The 20,617-nt window shown below is 42.2% G+C and overlaps 1 protein-coding gene across 14 annotated transcripts in view; it reads right to left on the reverse strand.

The window, feature by feature from the left end:
- Positions 1 to 20,617, reverse strand: part of FAT3 (FAT atypical cadherin 3) — a 383,565-nt gene that overhangs the window by 130,749 nt on the left and 232,199 nt on the right. For all 14 annotated transcript variants that reach the window (XR_004305990.1, XM_032442223.1, XM_032442226.1 and 11 more), the window contains exon 4: positions 560 to 621. Coding sequence is in view for 13 of the 14 variants with exons in the window: in XM_032442223.1 (XP_032298114.1) it covers positions 560 to 621 (62 nt within the window). In the remaining variant the exon portion in view is untranslated. The remainder of the gene's footprint in view (positions 1 to 559; positions 622 to 20,617) is intronic.

Below are 20,617 nucleotides of genomic sequence, written 5' to 3' on the forward strand. Positions count from 1 at the left end.
CATTGGTGGTCCCAACGAGCAAAAATTAAGGAATTAGTCATTGATTCTGAAGATGCAGTGAAAGTGAACATGGTCAAAATTTGCTTTCATCCATCAGAATACAACTCAATACATCTCAGATTCGGAAGGAAAACTCTAAACATGTTTAACTTCAGAGAAAGAAGACACACGCCCATAGACTTCGAGGTTACTCAGGGAGCAAGAAGTTCTGTCTTCTTGTCAGGGTTGTGTTGATTGCACTACTTTTAGAATAAGTATTTTCCTCTGGAATATTCTACAATTCTCTTACAAATAAAAATTAAGGACTACCACGAAAGATTTAACAGAAGCAGATTAGTAGTGTAAAACAAACACTGTGCACATTAGCTTCATTCTTTTCCCTTGCTTGTGAATTGCAAAATGTATTTTTTCCCTTTGTATAATCAGGCAATTCCCATCTTTATGTGAGTCAGTATATATCGAAAGAAGGGCGAATTCCACTCTGTTGACATAAGAAGAAGTGATTTTAAACTACAAAAATCAGTTAACCTTTTAACATATATTTTCCACTTAATCTTACCTCCAAAAAATGCTCTGCTTGCTGTTCTCGATCCAATTTTCTTGATGTTGTTGTAATCAGACCTGTGAACAGAGAATGATATTTGACTGTCAATACCAGTTGAAAAATATATATCTCTATCGACCAGAAGACCAAATTCATTTTTCAAACGCTCAAAGGGAAAAAATCTATTTGAAGCTATATCAGCCACAGATTTCTTGACATCTGTCAAGCCTTTTCTTTTGCAGCACAGCCATTATGACTTTCTGACTAACAATGAATCTTTACAGAAAATGCTGCGAGAAAAGTAACTGAAAAACAGCGAGCTGTGCATCTCTCTTTAACATGCTGCATTTATTACACTGTATAAAGCACCTTACTAAAGAATCACTATTTGTCTTATGATTAAGTGCTTCATTGAATCATTTGCATTTGACTGAGATCCTCCCATAAAAAAAAAACAAACCCTCATTAAATATTTCAGAGTTCTTAAACAATTAATGGGATAGGATGCTGATTGCCTACATGCCAAGAATACTTGAAAAAGAAGATTACTTCTGTAATAACTACTTGTATACGTAACGATTTCCAAATGTAATCATTTTAATGCATTAAAGGTTTTGTACCACAATTGCGGTACAGTTGTACCTTGTTATGTGAGGATGATCAAGATATCTGTTCTTCTAAAGCAGTGTGCTTTCACAAATGACCAACGTCTTGTGAGATTTACACCAAGAAAATGAAGTACTTTCCAAGTTCTCTAAAGAAAAGTGATGCACGCCGCTCTATGAACACAGCTTAGTTTTTACTTTTTTCTCAGTAGAGATTTAAAGGTCAGATTTGAGTTTCCCCCGCACAAAACATTTCCTTGGATGGGGAAATTCCTTGTTTGAATGTCATCTGATAGTTTCAGATGATTGTAAAGGCTTCTCCTACAGGATGTTTTTGGAAACAATGGCAGTGGACAAAGTGGTTTCAAAGAACTCCTCCGTAAGACTATCAACATAGACAGGAAAAGAAAGGCTCCCTGTTTCTTATAAGATCTACTTATTCAATCAGATCAGTCAATCACCTAAACACAAATCCACGATGACTGCAAATTCTGCAGAAAACAGTTGAAACATCATCTTATGTTTATATAGAGCCCCTAATATCCAAAAGTTTCTACAGCTGCAACTCCTCATACACCGTCACCTCCTACTTAGAGGAATCACTTATCTGTTCTGGTGAGAAGTGGGGGGAAATATTGTGGATAAAGAAGGGAAAACAGTACTTGAAGTAATGTACAGGAAAGTCCAGACTGACTCCTGTATTTAAGGCTCATTATGAGATCTAACAGATCCCAAAAGTGACACCCAAGGGGATACTACAGGCACCAGATTGGATCATTAGAGCCATCTCGGTAATATTATTACATGGAAGAACAACCAGGTGCTGGCAAAAGGCTGAAAAAGCAAAACAACTGGTATTTCCTGCGCCAAGCAATTGTAAGTCTTCAAAACAGTTACACCATATGGGAGACTTCTACTCCCTGCGTGAGTTTAAACAGACATGACAGCATGGATGACAAATTGGTGTCATTCACACAAGATCCCCCACATCTAAGGAAGACACAAGGAAGAAGTTCTAAGCTATGAGAGAAGCACAGTTTCAATAAATGTATAAAACAGAAAATTCAAATTTAAAATATCCTTATTTGTTCTATGCATGGTCTCTGTGGACATTTATTGTGCGTGATCTAATTTCATTAAAGAATGTGATAATTTTTTATACCACCTTTCACATTCATCCTTCTTATTGGTGTACTGTGAATTACAAAGACCTTCCCCTTAAATAATGAATGTTTAGACTATTTACTATGCTGAAATATTAGTCAGCTTCCCCCATGTACTGGGGAATGCCCAGGCAACACCGTAAATCACAGACATCTGTCCTTATCACCTACTTCAGGCAAAAGACTTCACTTCTGCTTTTAAGACCAAGAGCTAACATCTGACACTGAGCATCACTCACAGAATTTATAGTGCTTGTCTCTCACTAGTAAAACCAAAGCAGTCTCACAGAATCACTGTTCCTACTGCAGGTTTGAGATTTCTCTTTTCTTCTTTCTTATTTTTTTCAGTATCAGGCCTTTTGGGCTGCCATAATGGTCAGAGTGCTTTCAGAACCTTGTTTACTTCTAAAGGGGGCATAAGAACACCACAACAAAAGTGCCTGTATTTTAAAATGAACAGATCTTAACAGGTTTAGTACCAAGACAGCAGCTGCTCCTGAAGGACAGGTAACCAAGCAAACAGAATTAACAACTCAAACCAAATACTAAAAGACAGCTGCCCCTAGATAGTGCTAGGAAATACTTCTATACAGAGTTCTGTAACAAGAAATTATTTCATTATGGTTATGTACTGGTACAGATATGAGCCTTGTTCCTTCACATTATAAAACTGCATTTCAGGGAACTCAGCTTTAGATCTACCAATGAAAGTGAAAAAGGAAAAGTTATGTTCAAAGCTCCCCATGGCTTTACTATACCAGTTTCTCTGTGAGTTTCATGAGAATCTTGCTGTGTCCCTCTTGTATTCAGTACAAATACATGGCAGTAGTAATTTTTAGCAGGATGTTTAACTTTTACAGATCCAGGGTGAGTGAGAGAAACTTGGATTTGCACAAGAGAATACATCCTAAATGCAGTTCTTCTCTAACAGTACTGTACTGTCATACTGTTATGTTAGGAAGACATTCTGTAAAGAAAATAACTCACAGGGAAATATACACCCAAAGCAATGATGCTGGGCTGTGCTGATATAAAATCTCAGGGGGATGATGATGAAAAATGACCATTGCTTTTTTTCCCATCTTCAATATGTGCCATAGCTCTTGTAGACACAGCCATCTGGTCAACTGTCCGAAGCCAGCTGGGAGATATAGCAGGCATTTTTCACAAAACAGCAAAAAAAGCTAACAAGCTTCAGAAGTCAAACCACACCTCTCAGATGATTTCTCTGAAATTTCCAGGGAAACAACATGGTCCTGCTGGGCCCAAGAGATATTTCTAAGTGTGATGATTCTTAAAGAACAGTCAGGAAAGTGAAGAGAAAAACCGGGTGTGAAAGAAAAGTTATTTGTGATAAAATCATCATCACACGTACAGGGCTCTGTGGTTCTGTTCCCTGAATTTCTTACTTTTTCTTGAATGTCTGACTTAAAACATCTCTTCCCATCCTAAATAAATTATTTTTCTCCTTGTGTCATAGAGTTTGGAAAAGTTGGAAGGTGGCTGAACACACCCTGTGCAGTCCGACAAGCCTGCACTGAATTTTGGCTGGTCCTGGATGGAGCCAGGAGTTGGACTCAACGATCCATATGGATCCCTTCTAAATTGGGTTACTTTATGATTCCGTGTTTCTAATCCCCAGCTTAGACACAGAACTTAAGAGTTAATGTCCGGTACGTGTGTGCCCTTAGAGGCGTGCAAATGTGTGCTTATATATGTGCACGAGATGACATAAAGTCAGAAATAGTTATGCATTCAACAATATGCCTGATGCTTTATAATGTATTTTACAGAAAACTATCTTTATTCATAATAAAGCCATCAAACCTGACAGAGGAGTAGCAACTTGCTGGTTTCATCATGTCACCTAAGTTGTACTTTGTTATTCAGAACTGGAACAGTGTTCTGTCTCAAATGGAGTCTTTTGTGATGCATTGTATTTTTTGAGCAGTGTTCTGCTTGGATGCTTAGACATGTGGCTATGCCACGTGAACGTATCTGAGAAATACCTTAAAATGCCCATTGCTCTCTGATGATATGCAGGTAGTAGGCTCCATCTAGAGCAATTCCACTGCAATCAAGGCAACTCCACAAATTTATACTAGCAAAGAACTTCGTGCACTGCCTGAAATCTTTGCATTTTTATTGCCAGTAACACATGAAAAAAAAGAAAGTTATTAACTTACTTAATGTAAAAAAGCAAAGCAAACAAATTAATATTTCATGCAATTCAAGGCCAAAATCTTTCATTTCAATGTGCTCAGTACCTGTATTTGCATTTCAGTATACTTCCTCAGAAGTTTGTGATATTGCCATTTATTTCCACTGTAGCTCCAAAATTGAAATTGAAGTCTAATATTTTTGCCAATCTGTATCAAAGTTTGCATTGTATAGTACAGAAAATGGAAACATATTTTATATGATGGCCTAAAGCTAACACAGATACTTATGTTTATGGTTATTTTTATTATTAACTTGCCAAGAAACATGGAGTAATATGCAAACAGGGTGAGAGTCTTGAGAAAAACAGACAGATGACTAAAGGCAAATAGTGACTTGCCACATCCTATCACAGAATCATTGAACAGTTTGGGTTGGAAGGGACCTCAAAGCCCTCCTAGCCCCAACCCCCTGCCATGGGCTGGTTGCCCCCACCAGCTCAGTATGCTCAGGGCCCATCCAACCTGGCCTTGAGCACCTCCAGGGATGGGGCACCACAGCTCTCTGGGCAGATGTGCCAGGGCCTCACCACCCTCTGAGTAAAGAATTTTTCCCTGACATCTAACCTACACCTCCCCTCTTTTAATTTAAAACTGTTCTCCCTTGTCTTGTCACTATACTCCTTGGCAGAATCCATTCCCACCTTTCCTACAGGTGCCTCTTAGGTACTTGAAGGTCACCACAAGATCTTCCCAGAGCCTTCTCCGAGCTGAACAACACAACTCCTTTGGTCTGTCTGCATAGGAGAGTTGCTCCAAACCACCAAACCTCCAAACCAAAAAGAGCATCCTCATTGCCTCCTCCTGACCTGCTCCAACAGTTCCATGCCCTTGTGCTGGGGGACTAAACCTGGATAGAGTACCATAGTAGGGCCTCATGAGAAATCTCCATATGTCTTGTGTGCATACATATGCACTGTATACATAGTCCAGTATTTGAATTTGAGTATGGCTTTTTATATATAACTAATGAATGAATGTTAAAAAGTATCCTAAAATATGAGTTATACTAGTTCTGGGCTCCACCAACATTTATTCATTTTACATATATATACTGTTTTGAACATCTGTGTTAGAAATGAATTGCACTTAAAGAGCCATGAAGAAAAAATCACCCAGGTCTGTTGAACATCAATCCTACAGTAGAGGAAACTTTTGACACTGGAACAGTGCACAGGGAAGCACTGCGGCATGTGTGCTTCTTCTGATGCTTATCTTCTGTGCATCCAGATCAGCCCACGGCTGCAGTTGTGATCCTGAACTGAACTGACCTTTGGCTTAGAAGAAATTCACATATTTTTCAATCGCATGTCACTTTGGGACCAAAAAGCAGCTTGCTACAAGCTATTTTCCAGCACAGATTGAATTTCCCTAATATGGCTATGAAGCCAAGAGGAGTTCAATAGCTTTCCCCTTATGAAATTAAATTATTTTCTTTCAAACTGTAGATGGATAACCTTACCTGAGCTGTGTTGTGAAGTCTTTCTTAAAAGATAACAGAATCTGGTATGGAGACAGAGTATTTTACTGCTGTCTCTGGAAATACTGCAAATTTCATGGGATAAAGCATACAATTTTTGTAACTGAAATTTTAAAGAACTCCTTTATTAATATCTCATTTCTAAACTTGGTTTAGATGAGATATGAAGAGAGTACTTGACAAGTAATGCAGGCTAAAGTGAAGGGAGACGAATATATTCTTCTGTTTCAAGCTGAAGACTGAATGTCTTCGTAGGCATACAAAGAAGAGTAGGAAAACAGCTCCTTCCCCCTCCCCAGAAATTTAACTGAATACAGTTAAGGAGAGAACTAGGACTAAGAACTTCAGGTTATGGCTCAACGCTTTTCTAATATCTGATAGTTGAAGGAAACTTTCTCCTCATAAAGGCATTGATCTTCATCTTATCAGAAATCAGTTCTGAGATGGAAGGAAGAATACAAAATTTGAAGGGATTCTCCGCAGAGGTGCGGTGCCCCATTTGATGCTCAACCCACAACGCAGACAATTCCCAATCATCTTTCTCAAGCATTGCAAGGAAGAAGGATACAGAAAGAAAACCACAGTAGGATATCAAAGGAAACTTTGTAGAGCTACCCTTGAAAGCTCTGCTTGGGGAGAAAAATGCCTTGGGACTGTTTGCTGAGAACGTGGCTCTTTTAACCCAACAAGTTAAACAGACAAAAGAACCTCTAAAGCAAACACTGCTTTTCCAAAAACGCTTCGTGAATTCAGCAACTGCTTATACACACTGCCTGCTCCCGCAGGCTGACTGTGCAGAAATTCATGTGGGAACAAACGGGTTTACTGATGAGTTTACTAGTGATCTCAAATATTTATTAACAACACATAGAAAGGTATGAATGAAGCCTATGTGTTCTAAACACAGAAAAGAGTATAGAGTTGTTCAGAAATGCAGCCATCAGCTGTCTGCTGTCCCGCTCTCTCTGATAGCATGAAACTAAATTTGGGACTTTGGACGGGAAGGAAAGAAGGGAGCAGCCAAAACAAACAGCATCAGGACTTCCAACCTAATTCAGGAAAGTAAAACTATCAAGTATTCCTAACCACAGAAATGCAGAAATGAATAGCAATAACCAGGGTAATTTTATTACCCACAGGCAGTGAGAGGCGTTGTAAACACTCTAACGGCACATTCATCTCCTGCAATAAATTAGAGATAGACAAAATGAAATTGAATTTCAAAGATAAATGATAGGAAATGATTTAAATTTTACTTGCAGATGTAAACAAACATATCATTTTATATAATTACACATGTAAACCTCTAATTTAAGAAGACTGCATTTTGATCTAAATGAATGATACTTTATTGAACAAGAGAAAAAAAAAAACAGCAGGCAAGCCTGTGCAATTACATGAACGACTGCTGCCTTATTGTTTATCCAGAGGTGACAATGAGCAGAAGGACCTCTTTGAAAATAGCTGGGTATCAAAAGTGATTGCTTTTAAAAACAGTTATGTTTTCTAATGTGTGGTTATGTCTGAGGAAACAAAAAGAGTAAAGAACAAGCAGAAGAAAACTCCTTTTTTTGGTTGGCCCTTCTGTTTCTTGTGAGACTTTTCTTAGCTTTATTTTTTTCCCCTGAAAATATGAAAACTGCACAAAATGCAAAATGAACATTTATCTCAGTGAAGGATTTGGATTATGCCTTTAAAGGTAGCTTTTGGCTTGTTGTTGTTGTTCTTAAATTATGTTTAAAAGGCAATATGGTGTGACAGTCTGTTCTGCCTTGTGGAACGCAGGGCTCCATGGGACTTCCCCTTTTCACAGAATGGGTTGGGCTGGAAGGGTCCACAAAGCCCACCCAGCCCAACCCCCTGCCATGGGCTGGTTGTCCCCCACCAGATCAGGCTGTCCAGGGCCCATCCAAGCTGGCCTGGGAACAAACCTGGGCTGTGGACCCCAATCACTCACAGCTTTCTCCCTGGCAACACCATGGCAAATCGCCTACAAAGGAGAGGTGACTTATGCTGTGGGGACGCAAGCCAGCTGATGCCACGCTGCCTACCAGAGACCCATAATAAACCTGTCAGCCTTTCTTCTGGTGAACTAAATAGACCAAGCTCCTTTGGCTTCATTTCACATAGTGAATTTTCCATTCACCTGCCTGTATTGCAGCTCCAGCTTGCTGTCATCCACCCTAAGCTGGAGACTGAATGCTGTGCTCCAAAAACATCTCCACAGGCCCCATAAACCAGCTTAACCATAGCCTCAGTGCATGCACTTTGAGCAGAGATGGGAAGCCTTGTTATCTGTACCCAAATGCACTGTTTCCTTTACACCATTAGCAAATCTCATTCCATTTCATCTCCTAAAACCCTCAGGTATTCTTTTTTTTCCTCCCTGGCACCTCCTCTGTGTAAGAATATGATTGCTGTTTCTGGATCAGAACCTCCCACTTTTGAAGCTGGCACCCTTGATGGGAACACCAAACAAGATCATTTGTCTAGCCAACACTTGAAACTGTTAATGTGTGCCTTTCAGAGTGCAAATTCCTCTTTCAAGACTCATCACTTTTATTTCCTCTTCAGCCAGACCCACATGCACATATCAATTATCCTATTAATCTCCATGTCCTCATGCCTCATAAATTCTGCAGTGCAACCATACCAAATGCATTACAGAAGTCCACGTAGATTACACATACAGCGTTTCTTAGAACATCATTTATCTTATCGATGACATCAAGGTAGGCTGGCACAATTTACTTCTGCTAAACACATGAGCACTGTTATCCCATTTTCAATCTATTTCCCTGACTTTAATTCTACCGTCCTTCAGAAAAGCATTCAAAAGCCTTGAACATGACAGAGGTCAGGCAAAAAGAAGAGTAAACACAAGGTTTATTCTTCACACGGCCCTCCATGGATATTTCATTTATCTCCCACTTATATGACTCCACTCCAAGATTTGATAATACTTTTCAATAAGTAACTGGCTACAGGAGTCCCATTTAGCTTTCCTGAAACACTTTGTATGGAAATTCACAGGTTGTGGAATATGGAGTTTTCAAAGTTCAGATCCTTTATTTAGGCTTAAATGGGTACATAAGAACAGAAAGAGTGTCCATATCCTCTTTTGTTTCCATCCCTTACAGAGTGCAGTGCTGCCTAAAAACCTCATTACTAATACGATGCCTCAGCACAGATTTTAACATCTCCTTGCATTGCTTTCATTTTCAGGGAGAAATTACAGAATTCTATTTGGGTTATAATTAGCATGTAATTGTTACTTGCAGGAATGGCTATAAATATATCTAACTGGTGGCTAGCTTAGTAACCAGCGCACATCATCATTATACAATTCTCTTTAATTTTTCTGTGCACAAAGGCCTCATCTTCCTGCAGAAGTGACAACTGAGCCTAACTACACTCTGGGTATAATTTATGCTAATGAATTTCACTGTTTGCAGGAGAGGAGAGTTACGTAACACAGGCGATGGGGTGGGTGGTGGCACCTTCAGTGAAAAGGGGACATGCAAATACCCCGCATCCCACCCTGTACACCCAGCTTTGTTCTGTCTCTTTCTTTGGCATACAATGATGTAACAACAAAGGCAGGAAAAAGTAATAATGACAAAGTCTCCAGTGTGTGCTTTTGTATAGCAAATGCCTGGGTTGCAGCAGGCTAAGTCCTGGTATTTTCTTTTCTCAGTTGTGGAGGAGGTGTGGAGGTGTGCGCAGGGCACAGCTCTCAGTGTTTTCTCCTCATCTAGACACCTTCATTATCTTCTAAAGAGAAATGATTTTGCATCTTTTTACGTACACCCTCAATGAGTGCTGCTCTTGATAATAGGAAAGCGGGTCTGCTTTTCTCCAGCTGGGCTCAGAAGAAAGACTTTCACCTTTCGTTACCAGCAATTGCCTCCACCAATTAGCATCCACTGATGCTAGGAAAGCCGTGCCTTGTGCTAACAGCAGATTCCTCAGATGAAGTGAATCTCATCTTCACCTCCAATAAGAAATGATTCATTGGAGACGTGACCTTCGTGATACAGACACAGAGCACAGAGCTGCAGAAAGAGGCCTCGTAGAAAAGATATATGGCCTTCTTTGGTGACATGCAACCTTCAGACAGACCTATGTATACCTCAGCTGCCCTTCACACAATGGTCTCCTGCCTGGGAAGCAGCACTGAGATGCTCTGTTTGGTTTCCTGCTCACCCCCTGTCTTGTTCAGTAACCTTCCATCTGACATTTGATGTCTCGGTGCTTCAGTTTCCCCTCCCATAAAAGCTGGGATAATTGATATCTTTCCCCGTAAAGTGCCTTGTGATCGATAAAGGAAAAAATCACTTGTGTAAGAGAAAGGTATTATTATTAACTAACAATCTCATAAAGCTCAGCCATAACAGCGCTAAGCACTTTTCCAAAATTTATGGTTATATAGGTAAAGAAAATAATTTCTTTAAAGAATAAAATTCATCTCTTTGGTTTTTAAGGTTTGCTGCTTTTTCTCCGCTCCTCCATACAGACATTTATTTTAATTCTTAGCAATGGACAAAGCGTAGTACTGGCTCTGACCCCCAACTTCAATGGCTTCGCACATAACAAACAGCAGTAATGCACAGAAAAACTGGAATATAAGCAGGAACTGCTTTTCTCTGCAGATCGAGGCCAATACCTCAGTCTTGTTGAGCAACTGTCAGAGCACAGGGTCCCAAACATGAGAAAATCTTTAGCTGAGGAAATGTGGCAGAATCAGCTCTTGGCACAGAGCTCTCACCTAGGTACCAATGGATGGGTGAGGTCCTCAGGCTGTGCTCTTCCTATGCGTACAGGCAGAAGGACAGCGGACCCAAGTTCTGTCACTCAATATGGAGTCTCATCAGCACCCCAATCACTGCTCCCTGCTGGCTGCTTTTTAGAAATGCACTGATTTATTGATAAACCCCATAGTTTGAGCACATCAATCCCCAGAGAATACACTAAGCAAGGCTTTGCCATCTGTGAGCCTGATGCCAGAGCAGCAGGTATTGCCCAAGGAATGATGGCATGGTGCTGCTGCCTGGACTGCTCTGGGGACAAAAGATACAGGAGCAATCAGATACAACATGCCTTTGCTGGAGATGTTACAGCTACAAGGATGAGGCACCACCATCTGTGTTTCATTTCCTCCTGCCCAAAGTCCAGATCTATTATTTTCATCTACCAACTCCCATATACAACTTTTACATCTTTCTGCCTTCTCAAATCTCCCTTCTACCCTTGGCTAGTATGTGGGTCCTCGTACCTCATCTCCTCACCCTCTGAAGGCTCCAGATGATGATGTTCTCCCACTTGGAAGAGGGATGCCTAAGACTTGACCCCCCTTTGCTTTTCTATGGGTCACATCTATGGGGCTTTGAGGTCCTCCTGGCACTACTCAAAAGAACTGTGAGTCCAAGGAGCAAATGAAGATACTTCTGCCTTCCAAAAATGAAGTTTCTTTCTTAGCTATTAAGATGGTTATGGGTGAAGTAGAAATAGAAACATAGGTGCGTGAAAGCACCAGAAGAAACAACAGTAACATTTAAGAGAATGGTATGTTGATAAGCCAAGGAGAAAACTAACAGCAGGCAAACTGGCAAACTGGGAAGGTGCAACTTACATCTGGGCAGAGAAAAGTCTTAAGGTGCCAGTACTCATAAACTATTTGAGCTGTGGTCTGATAACTGAAGGGCAGCAAGGTTACAAGACATCATGCACAGCATCATCCCAATAGAAAGACAAATGACATCCTTAAAGAAATCCAAGGCGAGATGGGAACAACAGGCACTGCTTCATAGAGATGGAAAGAAGGAAGTTTCTGATACAAGGGTAACTGTTAATTCCTGAGTATTTTGGAAGACCTGTACAAACTCAGTTTATTGTAGGACAAAGGAACCCAAAAGACACAGTGAAGAGTTCAGTGTTGCATGCAGCAGTCTATCCTGGCCACAGCAACTGGATGCAGATGACCTTGAGCAGAGTAGGGAAAGAGTAATAGAAATAAATAAATTAAAGAATCCTCTTTTTAAAAGCCCAGCACTGAGTTTTGTTCCATTTAACTGCCACACTCTTATTTCAGCTAGCTTTAATCTAGACAACTTTTCTACCAGCTTCTCCATAAAATGGATGCCACGTTTAACTATCCTGCTGACCACAAGCTGAGAACTATGAGGATAACACACACACGTTGTGAAATCTATTCTGTGCTAACCTATCATGACACAAAAGCCAGTTGTTATCGAACTCCTGGATACAAAGGCTCCGAAGCAGAGTGGGATGCTTAGTGTGCTCATTTGCATCTCATTACCCAGCATGCTCTTCCTCCTCAGAGCTATTTTCATAGTGGTATTGTTGTCCGAGCCCTGGGAACAAGTGGAAAGATTTGGGGGCTTTGGATGCAAGCAGTTCTTTTCTACTTGCTCCCCCTTTACAATGAAAGGCTTTGCAAAGTGCTGAAAATGAACCATTTTTCCATTTTTAAAGCTGTATGGGTGGTGGTGGGGGTTTCAGTAGTTGAAGCTATCAGGAGCAAATCTTGAATAACAAATAGGACTTTAGAGATGTGAGCCTAATGCTCCTCTGCACAAGGTGCTCAGGCATGAAGGTTTTGATCAGAGAGGAAGAAATGACATAGAAGTTCCTTCTGATTTAAGATTTGTTTGTACAAAGAACCTATTCCAGCAAAATGTGATTGCAAGCTCCCTGTTCAATGAAGGGCAAATACCTTCAATAACAACTCAGTACGATCAGCAGCTTTCTGTGTGCGTTACGAGCCTCAGCAAAGAGAACTGAACATACTGGCTTCTGTCATTGTCTACATCTACGACTGCGATGATTTCACCCTGTCCAATTCATTTCCAGAGCTGCAGCTTCCAATTAAAAGTACAACTTGTCAGCCAGAATAAGTGTCTATCATTTGAGCCAGAGAAGATTTGGTTTATGGCAGATGCACTGCATCAAGGGGTTGATTTGTAGATCAGTTACCAATTTTAATCTGATTGTAAAGGGAATAAAACTGCTGCAGACACAGCACTCAGAACGCAAAGTTACTTAAGCTTCCCATAGTTTGTGGTATGTTTTGTAAAGCTGGAAATAAAAACAAATTCCAAAATGATTTTATGGTTTTTTTTTGTTTGTTTGTTTGTTTGTTTTTCCAGAGGTACCTGAAAAATAATAATAAAGTCCAGCAAAGTTGTTGTGCTTTAACCCAGCAGATGGCTGAGAAGCACAGCTGTTCTCTCACTCCTTCCTTCCTAGTGAGATAGGAGAGAGAATAGAAAACAAAGACAAAGTAGAACTCGGTTGAACTAAAACTCTTTGCTCAGATGGAGAAAAGGATAATAATCATATATATAAATAAATATGTATGCACAAGCAATTGCTCACCACTCACCAACCAATGCCCATCTAGCCCCTGAGCAGTGGAAGAGAGCATGATGAACTCTCACCACCTTCAAAACTCCTTCACGTGATGTCATATGGTATGGAATGTCCCTTTGGCCAGTTTAAGTCAGCTGTCCTGGTTCTGACCCCTCCCAGCTCCTTGAACCCTTGGGTGCAAATGGCTCTGGCTCTGTACAACACTATAGCAGAAGCTATAAACATCAGTGTGTTATCAGCACTGTTCTTCTCCTAGAATCAAAACATAGCATCATACCAGACACTCTGAAGAAAACAATTCCATCTCAGCTGTAACTGAGACAAAAGGCTACGAACCTCAACTTCATATTCATTAACACCATCACTCACACAAAAATCACATTGTACTTCATAAACGTCAATGAATTCTGCATCAAAAACCAGCGTGACGCTGGGAGTTAACTCCTCCACAGGTTAAGCAGATCTCTCTCATTTTACAGATATAGAAACTTAGCTATAAAATTAAAAATGTGTTGAAGACTGGTGCAAACCATCACTGGAGCACATTTTTAACTCTTCAGTTTCTCAGGTCTGTGTTTTAAGGATGGGATCAATCTTGAGACTTCTCTCTAGGATAAAAAGTGATCAGTGTGGGCAAAAATCATACAAATAAAACCCAGAAAACCTTCAGATAAGGAGAAACCACCACTGACGGGCTATAGAGGGATGCACCATCACTGAATGTTTGTCCACTACTGGCAATGCTTGTCTGAGTATGCAGAAATAGGTCTAGGAAGAATGGCAACACAGAATCACAGAATCATTAAGGTTGGAAAAGACCATTAAGATCATCCATTCCCACCAGCTGCCCATCCCCACCATGCCCACTGACCACATCCCTCAGTGCCACATTTCCACGTTTTTTTGGGCAGTCTGTGCCAATGCCTCACCACTCTTTTTGAGAAGAAACTTTTCCTGACATCCAACCTGAACATCCCTTGGTACAACTTGTGGTGATCACCTCTCATCCTATTGCTGTTACCTGGCAGAGGACACTGACCCCCCACCTCACTACAACCCCACCATTGCAGAGAGCAATGTCTCCCCTGAGCCTCCTCTTCTCCACACTGAACAATCCCAGTTCCCTCAGCTGCTCCCCATAAGACTTGTGCTCCAGACCTTCACCATCTTCACTGCCCTTCTCTGGACATGCTTCAGTGCCTCAGTGTCCTTCTTGTAGCGAGGAACCCAAGACTGAACACAGAACTCGAGGTGCAGCCTCACCAGGGACTCAGTTTCAATGCTTTAGGCTTCATTACTCTCCCATCACTTCTGCCTTTACCTGCTGGACCCTTTCTTTATCTGTGTGCAAGGGGTAGGTCAGGAGAGACTGCTCCCACCCTGCAGCTCCTGTAGCTTATACATCCTCTGGCTGCTGGAGGTCAACAGGGACATAACACCTGTGACCCCTATTTCTGCTGCAGAGATAATTTCAACTTCCTATTCAATTTTATTTCTAGGTCAAGATAAGAATGATAGATTAAAACCAAAAATAGCAGAGCACTCAGTCTATTTGTTGTGCTGCACCTCAGACAGCTGGCTGCCTCTAACTATGCCAGTTATTGATTTCTGTACCAAAACATTTACACTGGCACAACCCCTAGTGAGTTGCAATTATGTGGGCATAAAGGTGCTTTATACTAGCACAGAATATGAGATAAATAAGGTCATTTATACTGCTGTAACTGCATTCATTTCAGTGTATTTGTAAGACTTTAATGATATCAGAGTAATAAAAGCAATACAACTTGTGTCTACAGACAGAACCTCCGCCTAATTGTAATTAAGACAGACACTTCCAGCCAGCCTGGGCAGCAAGGTTTATGCTAGAAGCAGCAACTGACCCATGACAATCTGCAGCCCTAACAGAAACCTCTATAAAACAAGCTCCATCTCCACTTGTTTTGATCACATTTGCAGGAAGGATGTTGTAGCAAGGAGGCCCTGAGAACTGAAAGCTGCCAGCGCTCGCTTTTCTCTTGAGTCTGGACAGCGGAACAAAGAAGAAATAATCAATTCAGCCAATGACATCTTGCTGTGAAAGGGCTATGCCAGCACAAAAACGCTGACAGAGCAGTGGTTAACCCTGCAATGCCCTCATCGTGCTTCATTCACGAGTGAGCGGTGTGTGGGAGAGGAGACTGGTGCTGCTATCAGTCCTGTAGGGCTTTCTGAGGCCATGTAGGCACCATCCATCAGTAGGGAATTTGCTGTCAGCACACCACAAGGCGAAGGGACCTGCTTGGTGAGAGCTCTGGCTATGCAGCAAGGTTGTTTTGGATAGAGTATGGTGTCAGCTCACACTGGGAGCTGTGCCATGCACAATGTGATGAAGGGCAGGAAACAAGAGCTGCTAGAAACAGGACCCCCTCTCCCACAAAGTCCCTCCAAGGGTTAAACTTCAACTCCCAAACACAGAAAACCAGCTTGTGCTTTAGATGGAGAGTGGATTTGCCAAGAGGCTGCTGAACCCATCACTGAGTTAATGAGTAAACATTTTGCTTAGCTACATACTCCCGGTCTCTTTTATCACTTTTCCCTAAATAATAAGAGAACAATCTCACGCAAAACCACAAGAAGTTTTTTGTGTAGCAGCCATGAGGTTCAATAGTCACAGGGCTGACGTGTGGGAATGCTGCCATGCTGCAAGGACCTGAGACACAGAGCAGCTCAGTTATATGCTTGGTGTCAAGCTGAGATGTATGCACGGCCAAGGAAAGGTCTGCAGTCCTGAAGCAGGACAGGCACTGCCCAGCTACACAGAGTACTGAATTCCAGCCACCTTCCACTCTGCCTGGTGTGTGAGTGGCTCATGCTGTTTTAGAATGAAGAAAGGGTATGTATCACCTGTAAAATATATATGGCATAGATATGGCGTACAGTGTCAGAATAACGGAACCCCTCACTATGAGGAAGATGTTGAGGTCCTAGAGCTTGTCCAAATGAGGGCAACAAAGCTCGGAAAGCAAGTGGGATCCTGGGCTCCATCAGAAGAGAGGTGGCCAGCAGGAACAGGGAGATGATTCTCCCTCTCTACTCTGCTCTTGTGAGGCCCCATCTGGAGTACTGCGTCCAGTTCTAGAGCCCCCAGTACAAGAAAGACAGAGAACTGTTGGAGAAGGTCCAGAGGAGGGCCACAAAGATGATCAGAGGGCTGGAACATGTCTTCTAGGAAGACAGGCTGAGGGAGCTTGCACTGAAGCAGGCTTAGGCTTAGGGTCTTTCTCCCAACCCTCACTGGAAGGAAGGAACTTTTCTGTAGGTCCTGGGCATCTGTGCCATGTTTTGAGTACACCTCATTTATCACCACATGCCCATTTCTAGGCACGCCATTAAGCCATCAGCTTGAGAGGGAAAAGAAAACAGTCCCTTGCCTGCTGTGTCAACTTCTTGGCCACATGAGGACATTGGTTAGAATGGCACGCCTCCCAGTGATGAATGGCTTAGTGTCTTAATAATGAACTTAATTTCATTTTTCTTCTATATGGTCTATTCTCTGCATCTCATCTCACACAGAGCTGTGCTAGTTCATACCTTCTTACACTGCATCCCACTGCTGATAGCCTCCCTCCCTCACACATGGTTTTGACAAAATTGGGCATCAAATGAAGTGCTTTTCTCACTGAATCTCAGCTTTCCAACACTTCTTTTTTTTCCCTCCCAAAAAACCCCACACCTCTTCATTACACTGTTTTTAATTTCCATATTTTTTCTTTAAATTTAGGAGTCTGGATTCCAGGATCCCACTGTGATGCTGAATAGTCTCTCTTCATGTTTAGACAGAGGCTATGTTCCCACAGTTCTTCTGTCTCAACTTCCCATGAGGACAAAATCTGGTGCTTAGGGGAAACCACAGCTGCCCATAGGGAAGAGGCAAAGGTTTACTTTGGACAGTGCACGGGAGATGCTGAGTCCCTAATCTTCCTCTGTGCTGCTTCACAGGAATGGTGCTTAAATCGAGTTCTTTGACAACTCTATGTTAAAGTATCTTCTATCGGGAGAAAAAACATACTGCTCCTGTAACTTTGCAGGAGCCACACCATGGCAACACTGTGCTGTCACAGGAAAAGAATTAATATTTCAGCTGATATGAAGCCAAACACTGCATAGGACGGAAGTCATCTTGTCTAATTTTAGCTAAGTAAATTTCAGCATACTGTCTAAGGCTGCAGTTTGGGTTTCTGCTGTGAGAAGCAAAGGAAAGGCCGAACAGTATCAGAATTGCGGCCTTTTCTCCAGTGCTTCCAGAGAAGTCAGCACAGAGCCTACCTGTGATACAGTGTCACATGAAAGCAAGGTAATCCCACCCTCATTATTACCTGGGCAGACTGTGACAGGACAGAAATTCTCTACTCAGAGGTGATGAAACCCTGGCACAGCTGCCCATAGATCTGTGTGCCCCATCCCTGGAGGTGCTCAAGGCCAGGTTGGATGGGCCCTGGGCAGCCTGAGCTGGTGGGGGGCAACCAGCCCATGGCAGGGGTTGGGGCTGGGTGGGCTTTGAGGTCCCTTCCAACCTGAGCTGTTCTGTGATTCTTCCCTGGACCTCTCAGACACGTGCAGCATTTTGTGGGCAGCAGTGTCCTGGTATTTAGAAGTGTTGGTGTCTTTTGGCAATTCAGCCCTGAGGTTTAACTGTTTATACAGGCAGACTTAGTGAATGCAGTCACTTGTGTGAAAACACGAGCATCTGTGCTTGCGATTATGGCTGAATTCAGACTGCAACCTCAGCTGTCAATAGCTTATTATCCTTCTTTTTTTTTTCCTTCCAAATCATAATAAAACTCAATCGCATGCCCTAACTACAAATTGTTCATTTTGATAAAGGTGCCGTGCACCTCGCAGTCAGGAGTGTGCTTGCTGCGTGCCCTCCTTGACACCCTCAGCATAACACCGCAGCAGTAATTGGGAAATTCCCTTCGGTGTCAGCTCTCAGATGGCACTTGCCTCTCCTGCATGCTGTCATCGTGCTGCCTGCCACTCCGGTGATGGCTGCTGGCACGGGCTGAGCTCGCAGAGCGCTGCATTATTAGCAAGCTGTCAGACACCGGCAGCTCGCCGCCCACGTGCCAGCACAGTTATAGGGGTAAGAATGCTATGCGTTAGGTAAAAATAACTGAACTTTGGGAGGATAAAAAAATAAATAAATCATAAGCCTACGCTTAGGCTGAATGTTGGTTTCTTGCCTTTCCTGTGCCAAGCTCAGAAGTGAGTTTATGAGGTGGATGCAGGCTGATGTTGAAGAATGGTAATTTATTTGCAAAATATGGGGCAAAATTCTTACTGCTCTGCTTTGATTGCTTTTTTTGAGTTGGGCAACGCCTGCAAACCAAGCCATGAGGAGGGGACTTGCACAAGGAGAGGAGCACCAGGGCTCTGGGGTTCAGACATCAGCTTCTGTGTCCCTGCCCCATTGCACTTCCCAATGGCCAACCTGTATGGCTCCTTCCTTGGCGTCATGCGCAGTCACAAGGAAGGAGAAGCTGCCAGCGTGGTCTCCATACACCTGCTTGGGGACAGTGTATGGGACAATGACTCCACTAGGTGACAATGGCTCCTCCTCATGCCCACATCTGTATTTCAAGCAGACTGGAAACAAGGTGGCGATTCACACCCTCCTGTGCAAATACCCATCCAGAGTGAAAGTCCATCTGTCAAACAGCTCATTCCTCTGTACCATCTTCCCCTACATAAGGAGCAGCCTCTCAGTTCAGCTTTCAGCGTAACACCTCATTCAGATCTCTCCTGAAGCCCATAAAAATGTGTGAAGGGCAGTAAATAGTTCAAGAATAACTCCACATTACTTCCTTCTTACCAGATCCTCCACCTTTCTCATTTCTCTTGCAAGCCCAGAATAGGACAATATCCTTAATTTGCAGCAGTGATGATTGTTCAAGTATTACACAGAATCACAGAATTAAGTTGGAAGGGACCCTGAGAGGTCACCTAATCCATCTCCTCTGCAATGAACAGGGACACCCACAGCTCCATCACAGCTCAGAACCCCACCCAGCCTGACCTTGAGAGTCTCCAGGGACAGGGCATCCAAAGACATTACAAAGGCAATAGGATAATAAAACAATTTACAAGCAAATTGAAGCATTTAGCAGCTAATCTGCTCACTGTGCCTATGAAATCACTAGCCAAAATCTTCCCTTCTATATCTTCTGAGTTTGTTTGGTTGCTCTATTTCATTCACAGTCCCTAAATCCAAATGACCAAACTCGAGATTCATTTTACAGACACAGCTCAGGAAACTGGACCAAGCCTGTGTCACTTCCAGTAACAGCTGAGAAATGTATTTCTGGAACATTTCTCACTTGCTTACACAAATGATCGATACTGGATTTGAAAGCACCATTTTAGCCACCACCAATTTTTTAAGCTGACACTTAGGAGAATGCTTTCACAAATGATTCTCCCTGTACTAAAGATCTATTTTACTGAACCAAGAAAAGGTTGGGTAGATGTCGAACCCCTGGATGACAAATGTGAAACTCTCTTGCCAAAACACCTCTGAGAAAGAAGATAGTGAGCAATATACTGGATGCGTGTGAGTCAAACTTTAATTTGAATTTTGGCTCTGCCATACCGACTCAATAGCCAGTTGGCAAAAGCATAAATGAGCAATCACCTGTGCTCATTTTGTCAGATCTCATTGTGTTCCTTAGTACAGGAGTAAGGCTTGATGTGCCGATAGGGGCTCCCATCTCTGGAAATCAGAGCCAAGTACAAGTGATCACAGAAAGCCGGGCTTGCGTCTGCTGAGCTGCACAGTGCTCCATTGCCTTTCCACTGCAAGGGACATGCCAACAGCTGGGTGAACCTATTGCCAGAAACTCTAAAATACCGTGGCCTTGAATGGTGGGAGTGCATGAGCATGCTGACAGTGTCTGCTTCTGAGTCAGCCTGCCAAGTGAACAAATCTGCACCTGAGGGAATCAGAGGTAATTGAAGTTAATGCTCAGCAGTACAATTTGTGTTTTTATTCTCCCAGCCATAAGGTACAAAGTCATATTTCTGGTATTTTACTTAGTTATTTTTAGATGAAATAATTTGGGGCGCTTCAAAAAGAGGTATCTCTCAAAAGTCAGGTTTTATAGAAGACTAAAAAGCAGCATCTGTTGAAATCGGATCTGTGCTCATTATTTCATGTTGGGTGCCCCTATACCAAA

This window comes from Coturnix japonica, chromosome 1 (genome assembly GCF_001577835.2).
Source record: "Coturnix japonica isolate 7356 chromosome 1, Coturnix japonica 2.1, whole genome shotgun sequence".
NCBI classification, from domain to species: Eukaryota; Metazoa; Chordata; class Aves; order Galliformes; family Phasianidae; genus Coturnix; species Coturnix japonica.